Source organism: Electrophorus electricus, chromosome 7 (genome assembly GCF_041902795.1).
Source record: "Electrophorus electricus isolate QZ-2024a chromosome 7, ASM4190279v1, whole genome shotgun sequence".
Taxonomy (NCBI): domain Eukaryota; kingdom Metazoa; phylum Chordata; class Actinopteri; order Gymnotiformes; family Gymnotidae; genus Electrophorus; species Electrophorus electricus.
In genome coordinates, this window is record NC_137503.1 from 13,088,695 (window position 1) to 13,113,731 (window position 25,037).

The 25,037-nt window shown below is 42.9% G+C and overlaps 1 protein-coding gene across 10 annotated transcripts in view; it reads left to right on the plus strand.

Moving 5' to 3' along the window:
• Positions 1–25,037, plus strand: part of cdh22 (cadherin 22) — a 155,266-nt gene that overhangs the window by 102,505 nt on the left and 27,724 nt on the right. For all 10 annotated transcript variants that reach the window (XM_081717641.1, XM_081717644.1, XM_027000729.3 and 7 more), the window contains 6 exons: positions 5,989–6,108; positions 8,858–9,025; positions 11,024–11,211; positions 11,525–11,781; positions 19,595–19,731; positions 24,363–24,484. In XM_081717641.1, coding sequence (XP_081573767.1) covers positions 5,989–6,108; positions 8,858–9,025; positions 11,024–11,211; positions 11,525–11,781; positions 19,595–19,731; positions 24,363–24,484 — 992 coding nt within the window. The remainder of the gene's footprint in view (positions 1–5,988; positions 6,109–8,857; positions 9,026–11,023; positions 11,212–11,524; positions 11,782–19,594; positions 19,732–24,362; positions 24,485–25,037) is intronic.

Genomic DNA, 25,037 nt, shown 5'->3' on the forward strand with positions numbered 1-25,037 from the left:
TAAGATCTCATTATACGGTCTAACATTCAAGCCCACAGGTGCTCTTTGTCGTCTTTCCGAGCCTGGACATTGCAGCTTGCATTTTAATGATGAGCCGAACAATGCCATGCTCTGAAACATTCGTTCTGAAAGCTGAAAGGTGCCGGTTCGCATCGGGGACCATGGGTTTTAGCTGGCCAGCTCTGTCACCTGAGTGCACTCTGCTTAGAAATGCAACTCTGAATTTGATGCATTACAGCTCATTCAGAAGTGTTGAGGTCAGTGTCATGTTATAAGGGCTTACTTTTCACTCTTATGTTCTCTGTCTACTCCACTACCTGCACCTTTGAGTATGACTACATTAATGCTATCGATGTGAGGATGTTAAAAGCTAATGTTTTCCTGATTCATGGGGAGGGGGGGGGGGCATTTGCAGTGGATTTGGTCTCTCTCAGTGCTGACATCATTCGCATGGGAAAAGCACCACAGCACAAATGATGTTATTTTACGTGTGTGGGAGCGGAAAGGCATAAGTAAGGGTGAGCGACTGAAACATGGATGCAGAAAGCGCTGACACAGGGCCAGTGGAGCGCATTTTGTTTAGTGCACTGTGCATGACAAAGTGGGCTTGCTGACTGAAATTACGATGTGCAGCTTCTGTTCATGTGTGTTTGTGTGGACTTGTTTACGCATTGGTGTGCATTAACAATTTATAACGTGTAGCTTCTGTTTGTATACATCCATGCACGCGTGCGAGTGTGTTGGAGGGCATAAACATGTATGTGTTTTATTAGCCTGTGCTCTAGCACTAACTGGTTTTATGTTGCTTTGGTAAGGGGGTTTACAAGGGGAGATTAAGCTGATGAAGCAGCCTGCTAAACCATCTTGTTGCTGCATGACTTTGGATACTGTTCTACATTGTCTTTTTTGCAAAATGACCAAAATATAAACTCACAATTGTTTTTTCCAGCAGAAGAGCAAAAGATTGGCTTATTTTGCCAGTTTCACTTGTTTATTTAAGCCCAAACTTGTGAATAATTAAAAAAAGATGTGTCTCCTTCTTTTTTAATGCTGTGAGAACCAGAGTAATATTTCAAATATTTAGGTTACAGCTTGCTGACCTTACTTTTAGATTTGAAAATCTTGCATTACATGCAAAAATAATATGATGGTTGTTTCCTTAGTCTGGTTTTTACAGTGCAACAAGTTTTTTTTTTTTTTTCTGCTTATATGATCCAATTTGAGGGCAGATGACATCAGAGGACTGTATTTCAAAATCAGAAAAAACTGACTGTGCTGTCAAGGCCATGCCATGCATATATTTAACATAGAAGAATATTAAAATAGGTTTGAAATTCAAGATTGCCTGTGTCAGTCTTAACACCTTTACATTGCCTAACAGCAGGTGCTGTCAGCTTCGCAATCATTCAGGTTATGCAACTTTACTTACACTCTTGGCCAAATGCATATGTGTTTGTGTGTGCATCTGCATGTGTGTGTCCTTTTCTGCCTGCCTATCAGCAGTTCTATAGTGATTATTTTTGTCTCTGTGTCAGCATCTGGGTTGTTTGTGTCACTTTCTGTGTTTCTGTCTATATGTGTCTGAATGCATTCGTGTCTGTGTACATATGCGTGTACGTGTGTGTGTGTGTGTGTGTGTCTGTGTGTGTGTATGTGTATTTCTGCTTGCATATGCATAGTGTCAACTTGTCGGCCTGGACAAGGGTGGCCCAAACTGACAGGGGCAATGGTGGAGGATGATGATGTTGTGAGCATGTGATTGATATGCTGCCATGCAGTTGACTACAAGCCGGAAGACTGGGTCATGTGGGCTGGGTCATGTGGGCTGGGTCATGTGGGCTGGGTCACACGGGCTGGGTCACACAGGCTGGATTTCTCCAGTTTAACTGCCAGTCCTCTGCTGTCAGAGCTACCTGACATTTTATCCCTCCTGTTTAAAGCTTTTGAGGAAAACTCCTCAAACCATGTCAGCAAACCAAAGGATATTTGCAGTATAACAGGGATCAGCGAGAAGCATTAATCAGTGACTATCTCCAGTACCAGCAGGTACTGAGCCATGATCATATGGTGGCTTAAATGATGTTGCTTTTTGATGTCTGTGAGAAGAACCTAAATGAATGTGGGTATAATTGTGTTCATTTTCCAGCATGTCAGAGTGTGTAAAATGGTATTAGCCTCTCAGATGAACTTTTATTTCTGCGTAATCGTAACACATTACATTTATTAGTCATTGAATGTACACTGGTGGGAGTTATTAGTGCCTGTTGTTAGAAACCTGTGTTGCTGGTCGGAAAACCATTATGGCTTAATTCTTGCAGGAGTTCATTCAGAATTTCAGTTGCCAGGCCAGTGACTTTAATGATGGGGCAGTTGGTTTTTTTTTTACATTTTCTCTTCTTTCTTCATCTCTCATTGCTTCATCCCTCCTTTTATGTGGCCCAGTGAAGAATGATTCATGGTAGAAGTGGTAGTGAAATAACTTTTCATGTGAAAATACCCCAGCTTTTATGGGAGCACTAAATGATCCATAATGCACCGAGATATGGGAGGAAAGCGCTCAGACCGGGTGATTAGGACAGGCCTAAGGAGAGGAGAGACAGAGCATGAGAGACGACCAGAGAGCCTCATTGCCTCTGCTTGTAGTGTCACTGTAGTAGACAGCAACACAAATCTCCTTTATGATGCTAGCTCTTAAATAGCTGTCAGTCTGGTATCTCGCACTAGGCAACCTCCTGTGGCCTCCCCTGCATGCTGTAATTGAACCGTCTCCCTCCTCTCAGAGTCGTCAGCTGCAGCTGGAAACAGATTTTGTTGACACCATTAAATACATCTGTGCATAAATCTCGTGGGCACTATGGAGCTAAGAAATCATTATAGCTTCTGAGATTCTATCCTTCCATAGAGCCTTGACCGTTAATTTAATTTAGAGATTTCACATCTACTTATATCTCAGCCTATGCATTTTTCATAGCATCTTTACGGTGCAGGCACCCAGATGCTGCCAGGCTGGTGGTTTGTGCAAATGACTGCAGTTTTTTAGGGTATTTCCAGGAAGGCACATTATCTGTGAGTTTAGCTCTGGTTGACATTTTAGCTGAGTGGAATGGTGTTTCTCATGTCAGAGAAGATTAGATGTGCATTTGAGAACTGATCTCATATTTGCTAACCCAGGATCACTGGACTCTAGATCATCTGCTTATCTATACCTCAAAAACCTGCCCAAGAGTGGCAACAGCAGTTTCATTAAACTGGCCTTCAATTTTACAGGCAAGAGAGAAGTTTAAGCCACTTGCATCCCTGGGCTGACTTTTGTGCTCATGAATCCCACTGCATATTTGAAGACCATGTCAATTCTTGCTAATCTCAGACAACTCTTGCAGCAATCCTGATCTGACATGCTCCCCGTATTGTAAGGAGGCAGTGTTAACGGGAGGCAGAGGGGACCTCTGGCTGCAGAGGGTGTGTCCACAGAGCTGTGCTGCGATGCTGCAGCTGGCTGCCTCAGGCTATCCTGTTCTCTGGGTTCCTGTCCTGGGAGGAGTGCAGGCCTGTTGCTTACTGACCTCCTTCCTTTCATCGCCCATTTGCCTCTGTCCAGCTCCTGCGAGGCTCTGCTGTGCAGGGCTCCTGTGTCAAGCTTAAATTCATTCCACCTTCAGAGAGCAAGACTTCCTCACCCGCCACTGTACAACTAACACATCACTTCATGAGGAGCTTGATGCATATGTTCTGTCAATCATAGACCGTTGGCAATGTGATGGAATGTAATTATGTTTGTACTACGATGTTATTACAAATTCTAAGCAAATATTAGTTTTATCAATACGATTGCTCTTCAATATCAAACACATTCCATATATATATATATATATATATATATATATATATATATATATATATATATATATATATATATATTCCATATATATATATATATATATATATATTAGATGTGCATTTGAGAACTGATCTCATATTTGCTAACCCAGGATCACTGGACTCTAGATCATCTGCTTATCTATACCTCAATACATATATATTTATTTATTTATTTATTATTTTTAATGGTTTTTTTTTTTTTTCCAGGTTTCAATTCAGATTTTATGGTAGAGTTATTTTTGAAGCTCCAGTTTAATGCAAGTATAATAAATGTGAAGTATGTAGGTGGAATTCCAGCCCCAGCCAGCCAGTGGAAGGCAGTAGTTATATGGATTATATGTGTGAGAGCAAGATATGGGTTACAACAATGCTCTGGGGGAAGGGGAAGCAGGAGCAGGGCCTGCAAACAAGCTAAGGGAAACGTGCTCTACCTCTGGAACAATATTTGCACTGGGGTAGAACGCAGGGGGAACTCAAACATGAATTCTCCACACTCTGAGGATTCTGAGCTCAGGCTTTTAGCTTCTGCCATGGACATGTGCACGGTTGATGGTTAGCCCAGTGGTTTCTGAGTAACCCCTCCAACCCCACCTTTAAACAGTAAAATTCTCCATGTCTTAAGACTCTGGTGATTTTTTTTTTCATTTCCTACATTGAATTCCCTTAAGTCACCAAAAAATTTGCTTAGGACGTGCAAACTAGTAAGTAATGACTTCTCAGGCAATCCACGGCAATGCATTAATAAGAGATGTTGGGGCCTTCCTATTCCTGCTTAAGTATAAACACAATAAAGTAGCATTTGCATTTATATAGTTTTTCACTGGTGACATTACCTGTCGCATGGTGAACTGGCGAACAGCTGACTGTCATGCTGGTTATTACCTGCAGAAAATTAAGATAAGGAAGTAATCCCATGAAAGGAAATGGCTTCTCCATTTCGAATTCACAGTCAGGTGCGGATGGTTTAACAAGTCTCTGTTTCCAGAGGGGAGAAGAGAACGTAATCTTACACGATCCGTTTCTGAATGCGATATGGATGGACTTAAAAGTGATCTGGGTGCAGACAGCAAGGCCGCTCATGAGGTTTGAAGCTTCGCATGAGAAGCCTCAATTTTTGAAAACGGAGGAATTTTTTCTGACTACTGAATGATGGTGTATTGTGACTATTTATAAACATGTTAGAAAATTATGCTTCCTAGTATCTATGCTTCAATAGACATGTTAAGCAAACTTCATCTGAATAAGTGAGTCAAAATCAAAGATTGATACATATATAAAACAGACTAGAATACTACTAGGAGATTTAACTGAGCGTTTGATGTTTACTCAGGTGGTTTAATACATCTTTCATACCAGCTAAAGGATACCAAAGTATAGAAGATTTATCAGAAAGTGGTGGGAGACTGTAGATCGAGGTGAAAATGGCCCGATGACTTTAATAGTTAAATGGTGTCCCCGCTTCCTCCCTCCCCCGTTGGTAGCTGACATTGATGACATCGGGCGAACAGGATTCTGACACTTTTCTTTAATTAGCCTAATTAGCATGGCATTATTGTGTGGCTGGACAGGACCATGGCAGCTCTGCTGGAGAGACTGCGAGGGTGACCTTTCACGGACACCACCAGCTGTCAGCAATTACCTGCTGACCAGACGCCCCGGGCAGAGCCCTCTGCTTTGTCCTTGAGTGCCACATTTGCTCCACATTCGTTGCCCAACCCAAACCAGAAGAGGTTCTATTTATCTCCCTCCATTTGGCACATAAAGCAAAGAAATTCTCTTTCTAAGGCATCATACACCCCCTCCCACACTTTGACCTTTGTACCCCTAGACTCTTGGCCATTAAGGCCGATAGGCCCGAGGCACTGCTTTAGTTAGGACGTGTGACTAAATGTAAATATGTGTTTTGCGCTAGAAGCTTGGCGGGCTGATCCGGACAGCTCAGAGCGTGTGGCAGAGAATAAATTCACTCACGCCCCACCGAAGCGCTTCTTCAACTCAAACGACTTGTCCCTTAATGAGACAGGACTCGGCCGTGCGCGAACCTGTGTTTGTTTGCCTCGTCAAGCAACGGCCATGGGACTCATCATTTATTTATGATGTTTCTCCCAGGCACTTCAGTAATGAAAGTGATAGCGGCAGACGCCGACGACCTGACCTACGGGAGCAGCGCCAGGATTGTGTACAGCGTTCTGGACGGGGAGAAGTTCTTCACAGTGGACAGGCAAACTGGTAAGGACAAGGCTTAAGAATGCCTTTTTCATATTCATTGGTCATCTTTATTTCTAACCTCATGTTTCATAATAATTAGTACTAAAAGAGAAACATAATACTAAAAGCTAGTTTCTAAAAAAAAAAATTCCATTTAATTTTTTTTTTCATCCTAATTTTCTCCTAATTTAATCATAATGCCAATTCCCGTCAACTAGTTCACTTCCCCATCATACAACAACTACCAACAGCGGAGGGTATGGCTTCCTCTGAAACACAAGACATCATACATCAAATCTTTTTCAAACTGCTGTCTGTGCAGAGGGCAGTCAGACACACTCGGAGGACAGCATTAACTGCCCTCATCAGCAAGCACCGACGTGCACAATTTGTTAGTGTAGCGGTGAATGACAGGAGGCAGAGTCACACCATCCCTGCAACCCAGAGAGAAACCCTGGCTTGCTCCCTGGGACTCCTGGCCACTGATGGCTGTAGCATCATTGGGGCTTGAGATGCTTTTCTCCTGCACCACAAGGGGCCCAATGATTTTGTTCACGAATGTTAGTCAATAACTAGTAAGACTACAATCTGTCATGTACAGAAAATGATACACTGAAACGAGTCCACTACCACTAAAACTGTATTGTCCCAGTCTCATACTGCTGTGGCATGTTTTCAGAACAGTTTGGGTTTATTCTTGCACTTCATTAGAGCCAGTGTAAATTCTGCCATGAAATATCAGCTGTGATCTATGTTCTGAAACGAACCAGCAACGTCACTAAAATCACCACAAATATGCTCCTTCCATTTGCCTTTAAAACTCAACTAAGTTTAGCAAGGATGATATTCTAATATTCATCAATGTTAAACTGTGACCTCAGCAAGCTTTTGAAGATGACCATTACACACAGAGTAGATTCTGGATCTAATATTTAATTATGTTTAATAGGAATGTTAAGATAGTTTAAAGATAAAAATGTACTGTGATTTTAAGGCCATATGCCTCATATGAACAGGGACCATATTTTCAGGGACTTTGAAAATATTCATGTTGCCCTAGAGAGGGAAAGAAAGATATTCCCAACATCCAAAACATGCCTTATCACTTGTGTGACATTCTGACATTTTCCGGCTGTGATCCAAAGCCATCCCGACCCAACACATGCCGCTTGGCTTTCATCTATACTATCGTCTGTAATATTCCAGGCATATGTTAGCCTTTGTGAACTGCAGATATCCCCTGGAGGAGCACTGCTAAACTTTTAATGATTTCCTTTTCAGGGGCGGTGGGCTTCGGTTTGGCTGGCCCAGGTGCCAGCTGTGATGAATGGCTGGGACTAAGCAGCATTGCTGCACAGATCTAAAGCTCTTATGCACACTGTGCAACTGATCTGAAATCAGTCCTAGGGGTTAAAGGTGGACAGGTCGCAGCATAGACCACCACAGGAGGCGCGTTTTAATGCTGAGCCTGTTAATGTCCAAGAGTCATTAAAGACTGTCCTCCAGTGCTGTCTGTGCCCATCGATCATTGCTCCACACACAGGATATGCAGCAGCCTCTCATCGTCCTTCTTTTTGTTGAATTTATTACATTACTTTCCACAAATGTTTCTAATCAAGAATCGTAGTACTCCTAGAAATTTAGTCAAACAATGTGAGAGATTCAAGTGTAGAAGGGTTTAATATATGCTTGCATGTTTCCCCAAAGAGACTGTGTTCAAATGCTTCCCGGTTGGAGTATTTTGTATGTGAATAACTAAATGTTGAAAGTGATCAGGCGTCGTCTCAGCAACTCTATGTTGGGAGTTGGGGAAATGGATTCGCCTTCTCCTGTGGGCCTGGAGCCTGAACGCAGAATTTGTTTTGGCCTTACTATTGAGCTCTGTGCAGAGATGGGTTATGTCACACAAACACTGCCGATGGCAATCCATGTTTTGGGACTGTACTTGTTTGGGTGCGCATAAAGAGAGAGGGAGAGAGAGAGAGAGAGAGAGAGAGTGAGGGAGAGGGAGAAGGTGAGAGAGTGAGAGAGAGAGAGAGAGAAAAGAAAAGAATGAGGGAAAGGAAAAGCGCAAGAAAGAGAAAGGGAGAAAGTGAGAGAGAGCTCTCTGCAGAAAACCCTTTACGGAATGCATTACCAAACTCTGTTTCATCTTGGTATTTGATCACAAAAATAGCTTATGGCTTCTTACATAGTTTCTTTTACAGCTGACAGCTGACTATGAAAAACATTGAAGGGCAGCACTGGATGAGAACCCTTTAAAAACTGCATCTAAAACTGCATTTAAAACACTTTCCATCAACGTGACGAGAAGAACTGTGTCATCCTTTCCACCCAATAAGCGCACAGCCAGTACTTGCCTGTACATTGACCAGGGGTGTAATTCAGACTGATCAGTATTCTGATCACGGCTTATTCCAGCATCTATAGCCCCTATTTCTTGTGTATTTCATGACTAATTGAATTTTACTTGAAACTTTTGCCACTTTATCCACTAATTCAAACAACAACCATTTTTTATTACTGTTTCAGTTTATTTATTTATGTAGAGTATGAATTAATAGTCATCTCCTAGCTGAATACCCCACCATTATTCAGTCTACAAGTGGCTAATCTGAACTTTCCATGTTGTTCTTTCCCTTCCTCCCTCTCTCCCTCCTTCCATCACATTCCTCCCTCCTTCTCTCTCCCTCCCTCCCTCACATAACTCTCTCCCTCCCTCCCTGTCTCTCTCTCCCTCCTTCCCTCCACTACCTTGTTCCCACTCCAGGAGTGATTCGCACGGCGGTGGCAGATCTCGATCGGGAAACGCAGGACCGTTATGAGCTGGTCGTCAAGGCGACAGACATGGCTGGCCAAATGGGCGGTCTCTCTGGCTCCACAACGGTGACCATAGTGATCACGGACGTTAATGACAACCCTCCACGCTTTCCTCAGAGTAAGTGTAGGAGTAAGGATGCCTTATAGCAGATGCATGCCATCCAGAATGCCCTTTTCTCTCACATTCCTCCCAGTGAAGCCGGTGGAGAAAGCTTCCTGTGGAATACTGAAATTCTACAACAAAGTCATCATAGGCCTTTTAGGCTTTTAAAGCGTTAATCTAGTTTTTTTGGGGTTTAATCCACATTTATGGAATGAGATGTATTATTCTCAAGGTTACCACTTTTCTAATTGCACAGTAAATTACATGACAATGCCCAGAACTGTCTAAATAGTATATTTTATCTTCAAAATTCAGTGAAGGACAGTTCCTGCACTGGAATCTTTTGCATAGATCGGATCTGCCAATAAACCACTGAAGATATATCACATATCGCAAAGGGAGCCCTCACTCACCTTCCTCAGTCCTCAGGCAGGGCAGATGGTTTTTCATGTACAGCTTCTAATTACCACTCCTGCTGCCTGGCACCAGTCTCCTACGGTGTCAGAGAGTGTCTTACGCTGTTTGCTGTGTATGCGGCTTCATGATCCATTTAGAGCGATTGAGTTAGTGAAGGCTCGTGCCTCATTGATGCTTCCAAAGGTCTTTTGCCTGAGCCCATCAGTCTTGTGTATACAGCCTTCGCAAACACGCATGTGTGCACGGCCTACAAACCATGCAGCGTTGTCGGTGCATGGCGGCTGGCTCTGACGCAGGCATGCCGACACCAAATAGCTCGAGCTCAGTGAGAGCAAGCGATGGGGCTGCCGACAAATGAAAAGCATTTTGTCTCGTTGCTTACATATCAGTGAAGACCCAGTGGGTGAAGCTTTTAATATAGTTTATGTCAGGAGAAAACTGGGGGGGATGTATGTCTCTCTCTGTGAGTGTCTGTGTCTGCGTGCGTGCATGTGTGTGTGTGTGTGTGTGTGTGTGTGTGTATTTGTGTGTGTGTGTGTGATCCTGGCAGCTTCCCATTGAAAGAAAGAAATCAAAAGAAAAGAAAGGAAGACATGCAGACATATTAAATTTGAGGGCCTTTTTTTTTACCACCCATTTCCTATGCTGTTTCTTTCACTTCTTTCTTTCGTCGGTGAGGTATTACGCCATTAGATTTATTACAGGGAAGCATGTGAGTCAGGCCCCTACTGCCCAATGCCTCTTTTCTGCTTCATCTCAATGGCTCTCCTGACTCCTCTCTCATCTCTCTTCTTAGACACAAAAGCCCACATTTATACCAGGCCCTTCTCCTCATCTAATTCAGTGGGCTCTCTCTGCTCTGTTGTGGTTCCAAGCGATATTGTGTGCAATGTTCTTGACAGCACATGCATGGCTGCTCGGTTGCCAGCCTGACGTAGACGGCGGACGAAAGAATTCTGCCCTCCTGGTGCTGCGAATGGCGAATGTACCATTTGAAGTGGAGCCACTGGAAAGTGCGCTTTTGGGTTGTATATTTACTATAACAAGTGAGGCAGTTCAATTACAGTCATGTCAGCGAAATAATCAACTGCAAACATGTATTTTTCCAGTGTGCTTTGAAAACAAAAATCAGTTCTTTGATAATGTTCCCCAGGTTCATTATTCACTCCACTTTTCTTGTTCAGTGACCATTCAAGAGCCCTCTGTTCCATTCCAGCATTGGCCAATGTGTTTGTGTTTCCTACATAATGTTCCTATAATGGCATAATTACATGATGCCTCGCTTCATGCTAAGCCCATAAGGACTGCATGCGGACTGCATCCCAGTAATGGCTCCTGACTACTCCAGTGTGCTGTGAGATTAGGAGAGCGGCATACGCGCTAAGCAGCTGTGTACATCCTGAATCATAACATCCCCGGAGCATTACATTCATAAATTGACCAGCATCGAGCCAAAGGAACACGCATTGCTTTACTGGTGCTGCACACGCACAGACCTGCTGCATTTACAACCCAGAGGAAGAACTGGGACACTGACTTGGCCCGTTTCCTCACTCTCTTTTCCAACTCTCTCTGTCCTCTCCTTTGCTCCCTTAGAGATGTACCAGTTTTCCATTTCAGAAGGGGCGGCCATTGGAACGTCGGTGGGCAGGGTGATGGCCACAGACGATGACATGGGCGAGAACACAGACATGAGCTACCTGATCAAGGACGAGGAAGGAGGCGAGCTGTTCCGTGTGTCCACTGACGGGGACACCCAAGAGGCCGTTATCAGCATCCGAAAGGTAGAGGGTGAATGTGCGGACACCATCATGAGGGACGTGGCAGCTCACTCAGCTGAGTCGTGTGTTATGCTTGCCTGAGTGAATGCTTCCCCTCAGATAACGTCAGGTGTGCGTGGCAGGTGAACATGATGCACTTTCCACAAACTAGACCTTTCGCTTTTCCCTGTCTCCCTCAGACCCCTGAAATTTGACAGACCACTAAACTCTTCTATTATGCCTGAAATTGGATCCTTCAAAACCTGCATTTTGTTCTCCTCCCCAGAGCAGTTGCATCAGCTGTTTTCTTTGCACTTCTTTCTTATGCTCTCTGCAGCCTTTGGACTTTGAGAAAAAGCGGATCCACAATGTGGTTGTGGAGGCAGTCAACAAGCACGTGGACCCCAGATTCGTGGACCTGGGCTCCTTTCGGGACCAGACCATTGTCAGGATCAGCATCTCCGACACAGATGAGCCCCCGATTTTCTTTCCGCCTGCTGGTGTCCTCTTGGAAGTCCAAGAGGACGCCAAGCAAGGGGCCATCGTGGGCGCCGTTACTGCCAAGGACCCAGATATGGATAATGTGCCTGTGAGGTAAGGGTCATCATTGCATGTCACTGCACACATTTCAGAAGACAGTTGGCAGTGATAAAAGACATGAAAAACATGGGGCATGACTGCAGGTGATGTCACGATGGGGTGTGACTGTAGGTGAGCTCTCTGTGAGTGATCTGATTCTGAGTGGAGCAGCAGCTGAGCTATAGAAATTGGTGACATTAACAGTCTGACAATACGTTATTGTATATATAATTATATGTACGTGAGAAACTGTTTTTTGGGGAAACTGTTTTTTTTTACATTTCCATGACAAAAATATCTTGTGTAGGAAAAGATGGAAATATTATGGTAACATGGTAAATGGTAAATGTTTTTTTCTATTTTTCTTTAAATTCCAAAAGAAAAAGGTTACTGAAGTTAAAAGCATATAAAACATATTTAATATAAAATGCATATATGACCCCCATATCCTGACTGTGTGTGTGTGTGTGTGTGTGTGTGTGTGTGTGTGTGTGTGTGTGTGTGTGTGTGCGTGCGCATGTGTGCATGCATTTATGTGTGTTTGTATATTTATGACTTGGCCTTGGTCCATGCCCTTGTTTAGGCAAGGATCTATTCACACTATAACTTACTGAGTTAGAGGAGCATAACCAAGTTCAAAACTCATAGGCTGTGCACATTATGCTACCAGCACACACAGTTATCAGCCTATCCCCAAGTCTCTATTTCCTACACACACACACACACACACACATATATAAACAAACACATCCCCGCTTCAACCAGGAAAACTTCCTTAACCCCAAGCCTTTGAAAACAAGTGCATTGCTTCTACAGCCCACACAAGACTTTGGAATCTATCTGCTGAAACCCACCTTTCCCAGCCCATCTAGCAGTTCCCCCACGTACTGCCCCAGCCAGAGAGTGTCAGACGTGGGATTAACAACTCCACAAATACATTATCTTTTTCTCATTCCTTGCTCTCACTGACAAATCAACAAATCGGTTTGAAGAAGAATGCAAGGCTGATGTGCGTGGCTTCCATTTGGGCCACGCTGGTGCAAAAACCTGGACTGCAGAGACCGGGTGGTCCATGTCTTTGATCCTGAGGTTATCTTCATGGCTTTTTGTCCACAGCTCCTGCTCAGGCAGAATGTGTCAGAATTACAGATACACTGTGGCAGTATTATGTTACTCTAGCTTGCATGTATTGCTCAACAGCAGTGTTCCACCATCTAGGAGCATTATACTGCTTCTCCCTGCCCCCGGCATTACCAATTCTAAGCCAATAATCAGGATAAAAAGGGGAGCGTTAAAACAAGGAAGACATACACAACCAGATATTAGCCTACAGCTATCAGACAGGAAATTCTTTTGCTTGTACACATACTCTGACTCATGCTAGTCCAGCGTGATCTCACCACTGCACTTCTGCAAAGATTTGCATGGCCCAGTTCTTACGAAAGGGATGAAAAGATGTGCAGATTTGCGGTGTTGCACTCGCGTAAGGATGGGGCTGGCGCATGGTGTTGCGCTCGTGTAAGGATGCGGCTGGTGCGTGGTGTTGCACTCCCGTCTGCACTCACATTTGCACTCTTTTTTTTCAGCTTTATTCACACAGAATTCAACAACATTTATTTTGCTTGTAATTCTCAATAAATCTTTGATGTATTACACTAAGTAGTACATTTGTCAAGTAGTTGGTTTGTGGGTCTCTTTTTGTTTCCTCAAACTATGAAGTGGAAAGGGAAAGTTTATTGCTTTCATTTTTTATATTTGTATTTTTTTTTACATTGTTTGCCCTATATAGGCCAAATTAATTTACTGTTTAATAAATTGACCTCATCTAACAAGATGTACTTTTCTTTGCTTGTTTCTGTGACAATGTCATTTCAGGCCAGATGTTATTGTACTCGGTGCACAGAGATATCTCAGAATTTCTTAGAATTTTCAGATACAAGTCTGTAGTTTGTTCACATACTCATTTGCATACACACATACCATCGTGCAACTTTTTGGCATGGAGGCAGCTCAGAAACTGCATGTAACATGCAGACAACCCTGTGGCCAAATCTCCACGGTCTCCAGTTTGCTGGAACAACTATACATAGATAAAGCAAAGCCATCCGGTTCACAGCACCCTGAGAACCAAGAAGGTGAGAACAATGATGACATAGAAACACTTCAGTAAGCTTGTGGAAAGAATGGATGCTGTGGAAATATGGTTGACCCTTTCCTTAGTAGAGAAGAGAGATTGAGAGCTTCTATGGAGAGATTAGCAGAGGATATCAAGACCTACACAGATAAGAGGTTCAATCACATGATCGTTGACAGCTTACACAGTCAAGACTGTGTGTGAGAGGGGCAGATGAGAGAGAGCATCTGCCAAAGTACCTACCAAACGTGAAAACCAACCACATCATCTACCCCCACAGTGAGACTGTTTTATAGTGAGGTGAATGCCATGCCTGTGAGTGCTCATTCATCTCCTCCTATTCGGATGGATTTCCCTAAGTTTGGAGAGATGACCAGTACTAACACTGTCACGAATTTTATAGAGCAATGTAAGAATGTTTTCCTCTGAGTGATCCTGAGTTGTTTGGCACACTGAATGTCGTACTCAGAGCCTTGGGCCTGCTCAGAGTTGGTGGTGAGCATCCAGAGCCAAGATAAAGAACTGGGCTTTTTTTCAAGACTACGTTTATAGAAGCCTTCCTGCCTGAGGACTATTCCGCTGAGATTGAGGAGCAACTCCGTTCGATAGTGCAGGCTCCAAACCAATGCCTCCGAGATGTTTTGTATGACTACAGGGCTCTGTGCCTGAAGTGGTGTCCTGAGATGGCCAAAGATGAGATGGTCAGGAGGATTTTAAATGGCCTAAGGGGAGTAGTAGAGTTCGAGAAAGGCACTATATAAATGTATATTATATTAATAATAATAATAATTATTATTATAATTATAATAATAATAATGATAATAATAATAATAATAATAATATAGTAACCATGATGGAGCAGCTTGTGAAGACAGGCACCTTGGTAGAAAGAGACTGGGCTTCCTCTAAAGGGTACTGGGCCAGGGCCCAGAAAACAACCATTGGTGACTGTCATGCCATCAAGAAACTGCAAAAAATGAGGAACAGCAGAGCTGAGATAGCCTCCATGCGTATCATTCCTTCTCATCTTGTGGTATCTGTACAAATCAGAGGATTGACTGCAATGCCATGCTGGATATTGGAAGCACCTACACCCTTATACAAACGGGCCTGTGGAAACACATAGCAAGGAATAAACTCCAACACTGTGAAAATCAGACCTTTGTGTGGATGCATAGGAGAGCCGAGCCATCGGGTAAGCTTTATTGATTATCAGTCTTCAGGACACCTTTTAGAAAATGGAGATATATTTCCTGATAGATGTCAATCTACACATGCCTCTTCTGCTGGGATTAGATTTTCCATTGGTCAGCAAGCTGATCCTCTGACCGTATGACAGCTAGTATATAACATCCAATGGTAAAATCCATCAGTTCCCACCTTAGACAACATCCTCAATCATCGGGAATGACATCAGCTTTTATATGGCCATAATAATAGAGCAACCCTCACCACTCCATCAGAACACAGCCAAAGATTGTTAGACCACTGCTGCATCTGGACAGAGAGTTTGGGATCTGCTAGGATTGTGAAACATTGATTTACACCACTGATGAAGTGCCAGTCAGGAGAAGAGTATACCGGACCTCACAAAAGCAGGAAGTGATTAAGAACCATGTCGAGAAGAAGCTGGTGGAAGAAATGATAGAACCATCATTCACTTCCTGGGCTGATCCTGCGGTCTTGGTGCCTAAACCTGTGGTCTTGGTGCCTAAACCTGATTGGACCTTCCATTTCCTGATGGGACCTTTGTTTTAGATTTAAATGAATGCTAAAATACGCTTGGATGCCTACCATATGCCCCTGGCCCACTTGATTTTGGAATTGTTGGAAGCTGCATCATACTTTATCACTTTGGATCTCTTGAGTGGCTATAGGCGGGTGACTGTTGATAAACAGAGCAAACAAAAAACTACTGTCATTACACTGCAAAGCCTATAGCAGTTCAAGGTCATGCCTTTTGGCTTCAAGAATGCTAGTGCTACCTTCCAATGTCTGAAGGAGCAGGTATTTGGTGAGCTGAAAGGGAGCACATGTTTTGGGTGTATTCATGACATCATTGTGTTTTCCGAAACTCAAGAATAACATTTGGAAGCTATGTTCAATAAACTAGATCAGGCCGATCTGACGTTAAACATCAGGAAATGTCACCTTTTTCAGACTCATCTTACCTTCTTAGGTCATGTTATATCAGGTCGGGGTAGAAATACACCCGGAAAAGGTAAGAGCCGTCTCTAAATATCCAATGCCAATGGCTCTGAAGAATCTGTAGAGATTCTTGGGACTAGTAGGCTGTTACCACAAATTTGTCCCTTACCAAGCAGACATCTCATCTCCAATTAACCAGCTGAAGAATAAGAACACATGCTGGGAATGGACTGGAATGGACAGAGGAGTACCAACAGGTTGAAAGTGAAGTTGAAAGAGGCCCTTTATTCTTCCACAGTATTTGCTCCGCCGAGACGTGACCTCATGTAGCAAGTACTGAGGAATACCAGTGACGTTGGCTTGGGTGAAGAGCAGAAGGTGATAGCTTATGTCTCACAGGCTTTGAGGGGTGCTGAGCTAAGATAGTCAACTTCAGAAAAGGAATGTTTAGCAGTGGTATGGACTGTGGAGAAGTGGCATCATTATTTAGAGGGTGCTATATTTGACATATATACTGACCACAGCACTCTCACTTTTAATTTTTCAGTTTTAATTTCTTAAGAACAACATATAAGCTGACTAGGTGGACAGTGCAGCTCCCAGCCTTTGACTTCAGGTTTCATTTTACAAAGGGTGTGCCAACGTTGTCCTGCTGTGGAAGGCTAAGGGGGACTACTTTTCTAAATGGGTAGAATTGTTCGGATTAAGAGATGCTAAAAGGACTTGGGTGTGTAGTGTGCTACAGACCAACAACTTCACTCGCTGGGGTGTAACAAAATACATAGTATTGGATCATGGATGTGTGAACTCAGTGGACATGTGTTCTTGTGGCTAGGCTATGCGAAGCTACTGGGTGTCACCCAGAAGATGACCACAGCCTGTCGTCCCCAGACAAACATTACTGAAAGGGTAAATAGGACCCTGAAGACCATGACTGCATCCTACATGGGGCAATACCATCAAGATTGGGATCAGTGGTTGCCAGAGTTTCATCTAGTCATCAACATGGCTGTTCTTGAAACCATGGGGATCACGCCTGCCATACTGGCTTTGGGTCACTCACTCAATCTCCTTTTGCACACAGCACTCACACTACAGTATACATTACAACATACTTAATTTACTCTAGGAAGTAGAGACATGTTGGAGTGACTAGGTCTAGACAAGCTGGTTCGAGGTAGATGTCTACAGTTTGAGTTCAGAGACTTGGTCTGGATTAGGTCACATCCTGTGTCTAAGGGGTCTGCAAAATTCTCATCTGAACTTGCACCTAAATGTAAGGGCCATGCAAGAGTCGAGAGGCAGTTAAGTTCCATGTGGTGGGGGAAAGAAGAAGGGAAGGTTGACACAGTGAATGTGATGGACCTGAAGCCATATTATGGCCCTTATTGGAAATGTAGCTAGAGTTGGATTATAATTTTTTCCTTACCCTGGGATATTACTCACTATCTACAGAGACTATGGTGGGATTTACAAACATCATTTCCCACACTTCTAAAGGGGACCTTTGGTTGAGCTTCGATTTGGAAAAGAGACTGCTGTGTCTCCACACTGGTTTATCTCACTCACTATTCCCCTGGTTATGAACACTTTTACCTCCCAACATATTGATTGTGTTGTGTGACCTGTCGTATGATACTATGAACTGTCTAATTGTGTTGTCAATATATTAATATAATTGATACTGGTTGTAGGAAATATTTGGATATGCACTTGGTGTTTGCGTTAAAAAATGCCAGGCATGTTTACATTAGTTTGGGTATATGCAAGTGTATTTATAGCTTAATGCTGTGTTAGTCATACTCCCCTGACCTTGTTTTTATATGTGAAGAAGTCCTGGGGAAGACAGGGCACACATCACAAGGTTCATATTATGACTGCAACCTATTTTCACCATAAAAAGGCCCTGCCATTCTTAGGACTTGTTAGCACCCACTGATATGCTGAGCTCATTATAACAGTGGAGCAGCACAAAAGAAATGAAAGTGGACGACCAGTCACAAGGCCTCACAAACACTCACACGCACAAACAGAGTGCAAATTACCTCCATTAAAAATGCATGAGACAGAGCTCATGAGCTCCAGGTGTTAGAAAGCCCAACACAGCAGTGGGCAGGATGGAGGCCTGTAAGTCTGGCAAGCGCCTGTATCTGCTATCACCCATGCCCATCGGTAGCACTTTAATGATCTCTGTTGGACTGGGCTAAGCGAGCAGAGCTGTGCCCACAGCCGCCTGTCACCCTGGGCACCAGCGGGGAGACATGGGGCATCTGGAGCCAAGGCTTCAGTGTCACCTCTGCAAAAAAGAAAAACCTTCCTCTTCTATGTGGGTTTTGTCTGTGGGGTTTTTTTGTTAGTTTTGTGTGTGTATGCCACAGTGGCATAAAAGCCAAAAATGGGAAACTATTTTCTTCTATTTCACAAATTTGAGAGAAAGAAATGTTCTTTTTCGTGAGGACACTGGAGTGTGAAACTTCACAACTTTGTGCCGCAAAGTTTTTTTTGTACAACGTGTATGGAGACATTGCCTTAATTGCAAAGTACAGAAAAAATGGGAGTCTGCATGCAGGTTTGCACTCCTCGCTCAATACCCTCCCACACTTTTGCTGGCATTCTGGTAAGAGGAAATTTTGTTCAGTTCAGTGTTTTTTAATTCCCCATAGCTCCCACACAACAGTAGAGGATGGAAACACAACATGCATATTGTTCACTCGAATGTATTTGCGTTTATGTTTTGGTTTGAAATAACTATGATTTCCTGCCTGATATGCAAAATTGCCATAGTCTAACGTTGTTACATAACAACCATTACAAAGTCTTTCAGAAGTGCTAAATCCAAGACTTCCATGCCTATTGAAGTTCAGCGTGATCCTCCAACTCTTCTCACTGGCCTTGACTGCTCCTTCAATGTAATACGTTTCCCTCGTCCTGTTCCCCCCTGGAATATTTGGCATTGTAAAGAGTGTCCTTTCTGAACTTAAATAACTACAAGGTAGACTAAGAACAAAGTTCACTCTTTCTTGTTACATTGCAGTCACTATTAGAACATCTAACAGTTTCAGTCATTCTATTCCCAAATGGCATAAACAGAAAAAAACAAGTTTAAACTCCACACAGTAACCTGAGACCTATGTCAAAAATGAAATTGCATTTTGGCTTTAGTGGTATGCCATACTAAATATGAATTGCTGAGTTGGAGAGGAGAGACTCTGGCAGTGAGAGCTTTTTTGGTTGCCTCCATACAATCCCCCCCTCGCCCCCACTGGCTGCAGAGTGAGTCAGTATGGAGCGAACCATTCTTTAGCGTAGCTAAAACCATCTTATTCAACTTAACTTCACTAAGAGGCTGAGGTTTTCCTTGAAAATGTTAATGCAGAATTAATGGCAATGACTAACATCAGTTCTTAGAGGGAAGATAAAAGGCCATTCTTATAATTTTGTTCATAATATTATGTTTCTTTAATGTTTTTCCAGCCACCCACCACTGATCCACTCCCTTCATGCTTACTGACATCTACTCCTTGCCTCTTATGTCTCTCTGTTCAGATACTCAATAGACCAGAGCACAGACCAGGAACAGATCTTCAACATTGATACAGTGTCTGGTGCCATCACCTTGGGGAAGATCTTGGACAGGGAGACGGCAGGCTGGCACAACATCACAGTGACAGCCGTAGAAGCAGGTAAGGCCTGTGCTCCTTCAGATGCTGACAGACATGCCTTGGCCTAATGCCTGTCACATCCCTTTGAACGGGTGGGAGGCAAAAGCATATGCCCTTTCAGCGGCATCTGCTATGGTTGTCCCTTCCGAGCTAGGACTCGGAGGGAGCTGATACACTTTGAATGTGTGGTTCTTGGAAAGCTGACTGCCATGTTTTACAGTGCGCTCAGCAGAAATTAATCAATGGCTGTCACTCTAGGCGAAACCCAGCTGGACCAGCGCTGATCGTTTGTCAGTGTGTCTAAATGTGAGGTCGACTTGATTGTTGCATGTCTGTTGCAATTCTGTTTAAATGCTGTTGGATTCACAAAATGGCATTCACGTAACTCAACACACACATCCTTTTCATTCTGAACTGGTTGATAGCCTTAAAAAGTTAAAAAGCCAATTTCAACCAAACGCTAATGTATCGGACAAATTTCAAGCCCATTATCTGTGTTGAAATTTTGTCATACTCACAGGGGTCATATCACAGCAACTCTAAGGGAATCAAATGTTTAATCTATTTGTAACTCTTCTACCATTTGATGATGGATTGTATTTATTAAATAACACATGAGGGAGAACCAAGACCTTCCAAGGACACTGTTAGGCAAGGGCTTAATGCAGAGCATTTTACTGAGCATCGATTTAAATCTGCTACAGCTCGTATTATATTATGAAAGATTATTATCAGCCTGTAGTGCAGGGATGGTACTAATGTAGTGGAACAAAGCCAAGATTTCTACTCCAAAACCTCAAGCCAAAGTGATACGTGTTTGTGACTTTAAAATCTAAGACACAGACCCTGTGTGTCTCCCCTTTGGAGAGTACTCACTTTATACTTCACATTACGTTATGGACTCATTTTAATGTTAATTGGCCATTTTAAGGGTGACAGAGAGCGACAGTGATTCTTCCACTCTCAGTCAGAGACACAGGGCTGTCTCTCAGAGATAAACGGCACACCCCCACAAAGTACTGACAAACAAAATTCAGTTGTCAGTTTCATCAGAATTCCCTACAAAATATTTCATCAGAATGCAGTGTGCTGAAGTCGGTGGGCAAACAGGCCATAAAGCCCCTTTCTCATAAACTCTTTCTGGCTGCCGTTTAATGGGACTTGGCATACCACTCATGAGTGCAATTAGTGTTTTTCAAAGAGTCACATTTGCAGATCAATGCAGGGGGAACAGCGTGCTCTACTATTGCTGCTGAAATTAGTAGAAAATCCTGTCCAATTTCTAGGCCATGTTCTCTGGTATCTGCTCACACATAATAGAACTCAATTTGCTTGTCAGTCAAAAGCATATGCTGGCTAAGGCAGCTGAAGGTCACCTGCTTCTGTAAGAATGCATATTAAAAGCCAAAGGTGATGCACCTCTTTGGCTCCCTGTCCATTTGCTTGTGTTCTGTTCCAAATTCTCTGCCAGAATAGGCCTGTAACTTTGTCTGCTTAAAAAGCTGAAGCTCTGTTTGGAGGATGTTATCGGGCCTCTTTGCCCCTGAGCTCCTTTCCAGTGGCAGACTAACCTGGCTTAGAGTGTCAAAAACACCAAGCTTTCAGCAGGAATCAGCTCAGGTCCTGCCGAATCCTATCTCCCGGCAGAGTGACATATAATTTCTTTGGCCTCTGATAATATGTTTGATATCAAATTGCAGGCAGTTATTTATTTTTATTTTTTTTTAAGACAGGTAAATAGACAGGTAAAGGACCATGTCTCCCCCTTAAGGGAAGAAGATACCATGCTAACTGTTATGTCTTTATCTATGGGGAAAGGACATTTGATGAGGGAGAGAGAGCATGTATGAGAGAAAGAGAGAGAGAGAGAGATCAGCTCTTCTAGGATTTTTTGTCTGGCTTACCATTTCTATCTCCAACTTAGACCTCCACCAGGAGGAAATTAGATAAACCGAGGTTTTTCTGATTGCCAGACCATCCTTCCCCCCTTTTCTTTAAATGCAAATTCAGCAAACAGAGTCAGCAACTCTACCGAACAATGTTCAGGAGGCCATATCAGTAAATGTTTTATGGGAGTAATAAAATTATGGAGCTGAGGCAATGAGTTTGTTTGTAGGCACAAGGCCTAAGCTGAGTATGAGGAGCTGTTGGGTTTAATTAAGCAGGGCTCTGTCTTCTGGAGGAACACCATGAAGCTCAAGCATATGATTCCTATCATTCATCTACAGTCATGAAACTGCCACACAAAACATCAGCATCCAACAAAGCTGTCTGACACTCAGTGTCCTGAGTAATATTTACCCTGCCTATCTAGTGTGAAAGAGATCTGACACAATGAGTACATCAAATTGCTTTCACCAAAATATCAAATTATAACACTAAGAATTTGCACTGGTCTTTGTGACATTTGTGTGACATTTTAAAGCGCCAGAGGCACCAGGACGCTGCTAAATGCAAGGCTGGAAGGCTGTGGTGTCTGCTGTTTGTGGCAGAGATCTGCAGTTGAAGTCAAACAACTTAATTCAGTGCCAACTATGACACAAGAGAGCAAGGTCACAGGGGAGGTCCCTCTGGAAGCTGCCCTCACAGATCGAATCAAAGTCAATGTGTCATTTTGTGCACAGAGACAAAAAGACAAGATGGAGGTCAAACTTGTCCCGAAAACAAGCATTGACAGAATTCTTTAATGTTCTTGTCTTGTGGGATGTCTGCAGGCAACTTGCAATTAGGTAGGCTCTGCTGAAAAACTAACCAGCCCACAAAACAACTAGCCAACAAACAATAAAACTGCATAGCACACTGTTGCTTCATGGACACAATGATAAAAATAAAACCTAATGTTCAGTAAAGGCATATGTGGGAGTTTGAGGGCGGGGGTCATTCATGTCACTTAATCCATATCATAGAATTAACAATGGTTTACTATGGTGTGTTTATTTAGGATTTATGACTGTCCATCTCCCTGCTGTTTCGCCCCACAATAAAGTCCTTCAAGCATCAAATCCAGTCATTTTAGTGGCATTTCCTGGGGACCCAAATGACCTTTGCGACAGAAACACATTATTAGTCTGTCATCCTTGAAGCTCTCCTTCTCCTCCTGCACATGGGCCAGTGCTCATAAAGCAATGTTCAGAGCAGCTGCGAGGACGAGACTTTTGCTGGCTATTTCCTGGCTGATAAGATGTGTGGCCTTCTAACATCTGGTGAGCCTCCAGCAGCTGTTCAGCATGTCTGTAAGCTGCTGAAATACCTCCTCTTAATATTGCAGCCTCACATGGGTCATTCAGTTTAACCTGAGGGGTCTGGGTGCATTAAGGGGTTCTAAAAGCAACCTCTTTGGTTTAGAACCATGAATCTATTATGTGGAGGGGATTGTTGGAACTCATTAGCTTTTGGGGGTGGTGGGTAGAAACCTGATTCCAGAACAGTACTTCTAAAATCTGACCTATTGTTCCAGATGATCACTGTGTTTCACAGTATGTTCCTCAACAAAAAGGCCACGGTGTGTAGCAGAAGCAGTTAAAACACTTAGAATGCACTGATGTTGATGTGTTAATGAGAACTCATTTGAAACACCCATAATTATATTTATATATGGTTCACTGTAACCTTTTGCCATATACATATGTACTTAAGACAAAAAGTATTCCAGATATTCATAAATGTTATTGTGGAATACTAATGAAAACATGATGTTGGCTAATCACAATTACAATCTTGTGTCATTATGTATCCCACAGAGATGATGTGAAGGTTTATTCAATAAGTTAAAATTGACATTCATACACCTACCACTCTTGCTAGCCTTAAGAGAATCTCACAGTAAAAATGGGCCAGTCCTCCCATGTTTTAATATCTTAACAAGAGTGTAATCAGAATCGCTTTGCAGGCCATTATAAAACTGTTCATGTATATTTATATCATTAAGGAAACCCCAACTGTGCACTCTGATCATTAAAGTTGCATGCCGTGTACTGTAGGCAGGCTTGATCTCAAAATAGGCTTGTTAATTCCTGATTTCCTCTCAGAGAATGAGGTTTCTAATGAGCTCAATTCTTAAGCAGAAAGGATTTAGGGAGACATAGCACTTGGAGGGGCTGTCTGTGATCTTTAAATCAGACAGAGCATACCCCATCTCTCCTCTACACTAAGTCTGAGTAAAAATATTTAAAATATCAAAATAATTTGTTACACTGAACTGATTGAAAATGTTCATGGAAAGATGCTCTGAGCTCATACAGTAGACTGTGATGTCATTAGAGATATATCATGAATATGATGCAAGATAGCATCATGCTATAACAGAATGATGGTTTAATTAACCATTATACAATCTATTTATTTATGAGACTCCATGAACAGCACATCCTAAAACAACAGTTGGCTACTCACTTAAAGAACATCTATAGATAATCACCTATATGGGATATACTTATGATGCTGACTATATATTAGGCAGTACACTGCAGCAAAAAAAAACAACAACAAAAAAACCCCTAATCCAATCTCTGTCATGCCCTCCTTCTCTCCAACTTCCCTTATATCCCTCTTGCTCTCGCTCTGTCTCTCTTTCTCACCCTCACTCTGTTGCTCTTTCTCACCCTCTCTCACTCTCACTTGTTCTCTCTCTTCCTCTCCCACTCTCACTCCAGATAACCAGTCCATGGCTTCCCAGGCAGCAGTTAGCATCCGTATTCTGGACGTGAATGACAACCCACCCGAGCTGGCCACACCTTACGAAGCCTCCATCTGTGAAGATGCGAAACCTGGCCAGGTGAGATAAAGCCAGCACACTTATTTATTCATATCTCACCTTTTCATTTTTAAAAAGCCACTGAGGATCATGAATGCGGCATGGGCAGACACGGTCATGTCCGAATTTGAAAGCCAAGATGTCATTTCATACAAAAAAAATAGCAAATGGTCTGTGTTTCACCCATTGCTGTCAGCCTCATACCATGCCATGGATATCTCAGCATGACTGATTGGAAGTCATTGACATGCTTGTTACTACTGGCATCCTATGCTGATGAAGCTGTTGGCTTTAAAAGGAGAAGCGCCTGTCTGTAAGAAGCACAAGCAATTTGATGCAAAAGACAGCATGCAGCACAGCAGTCAGGCAGCTGGGTCCGTGGCTGACGTTTATTGGTCCACGAACCTTTGAAGAGTAGCAAGGCGATTTGGAATGTTGCCTAAGATGATGAAGTGGTCACATGCTAAATGCATTGTGAGCTCACCTCATCCTATCACATGCCTGCAATAGTTTACAAGGGAATGTTATATGTCTAATCAAATGTCTGTATAAGCCAACCTCATCTGATGTTTCT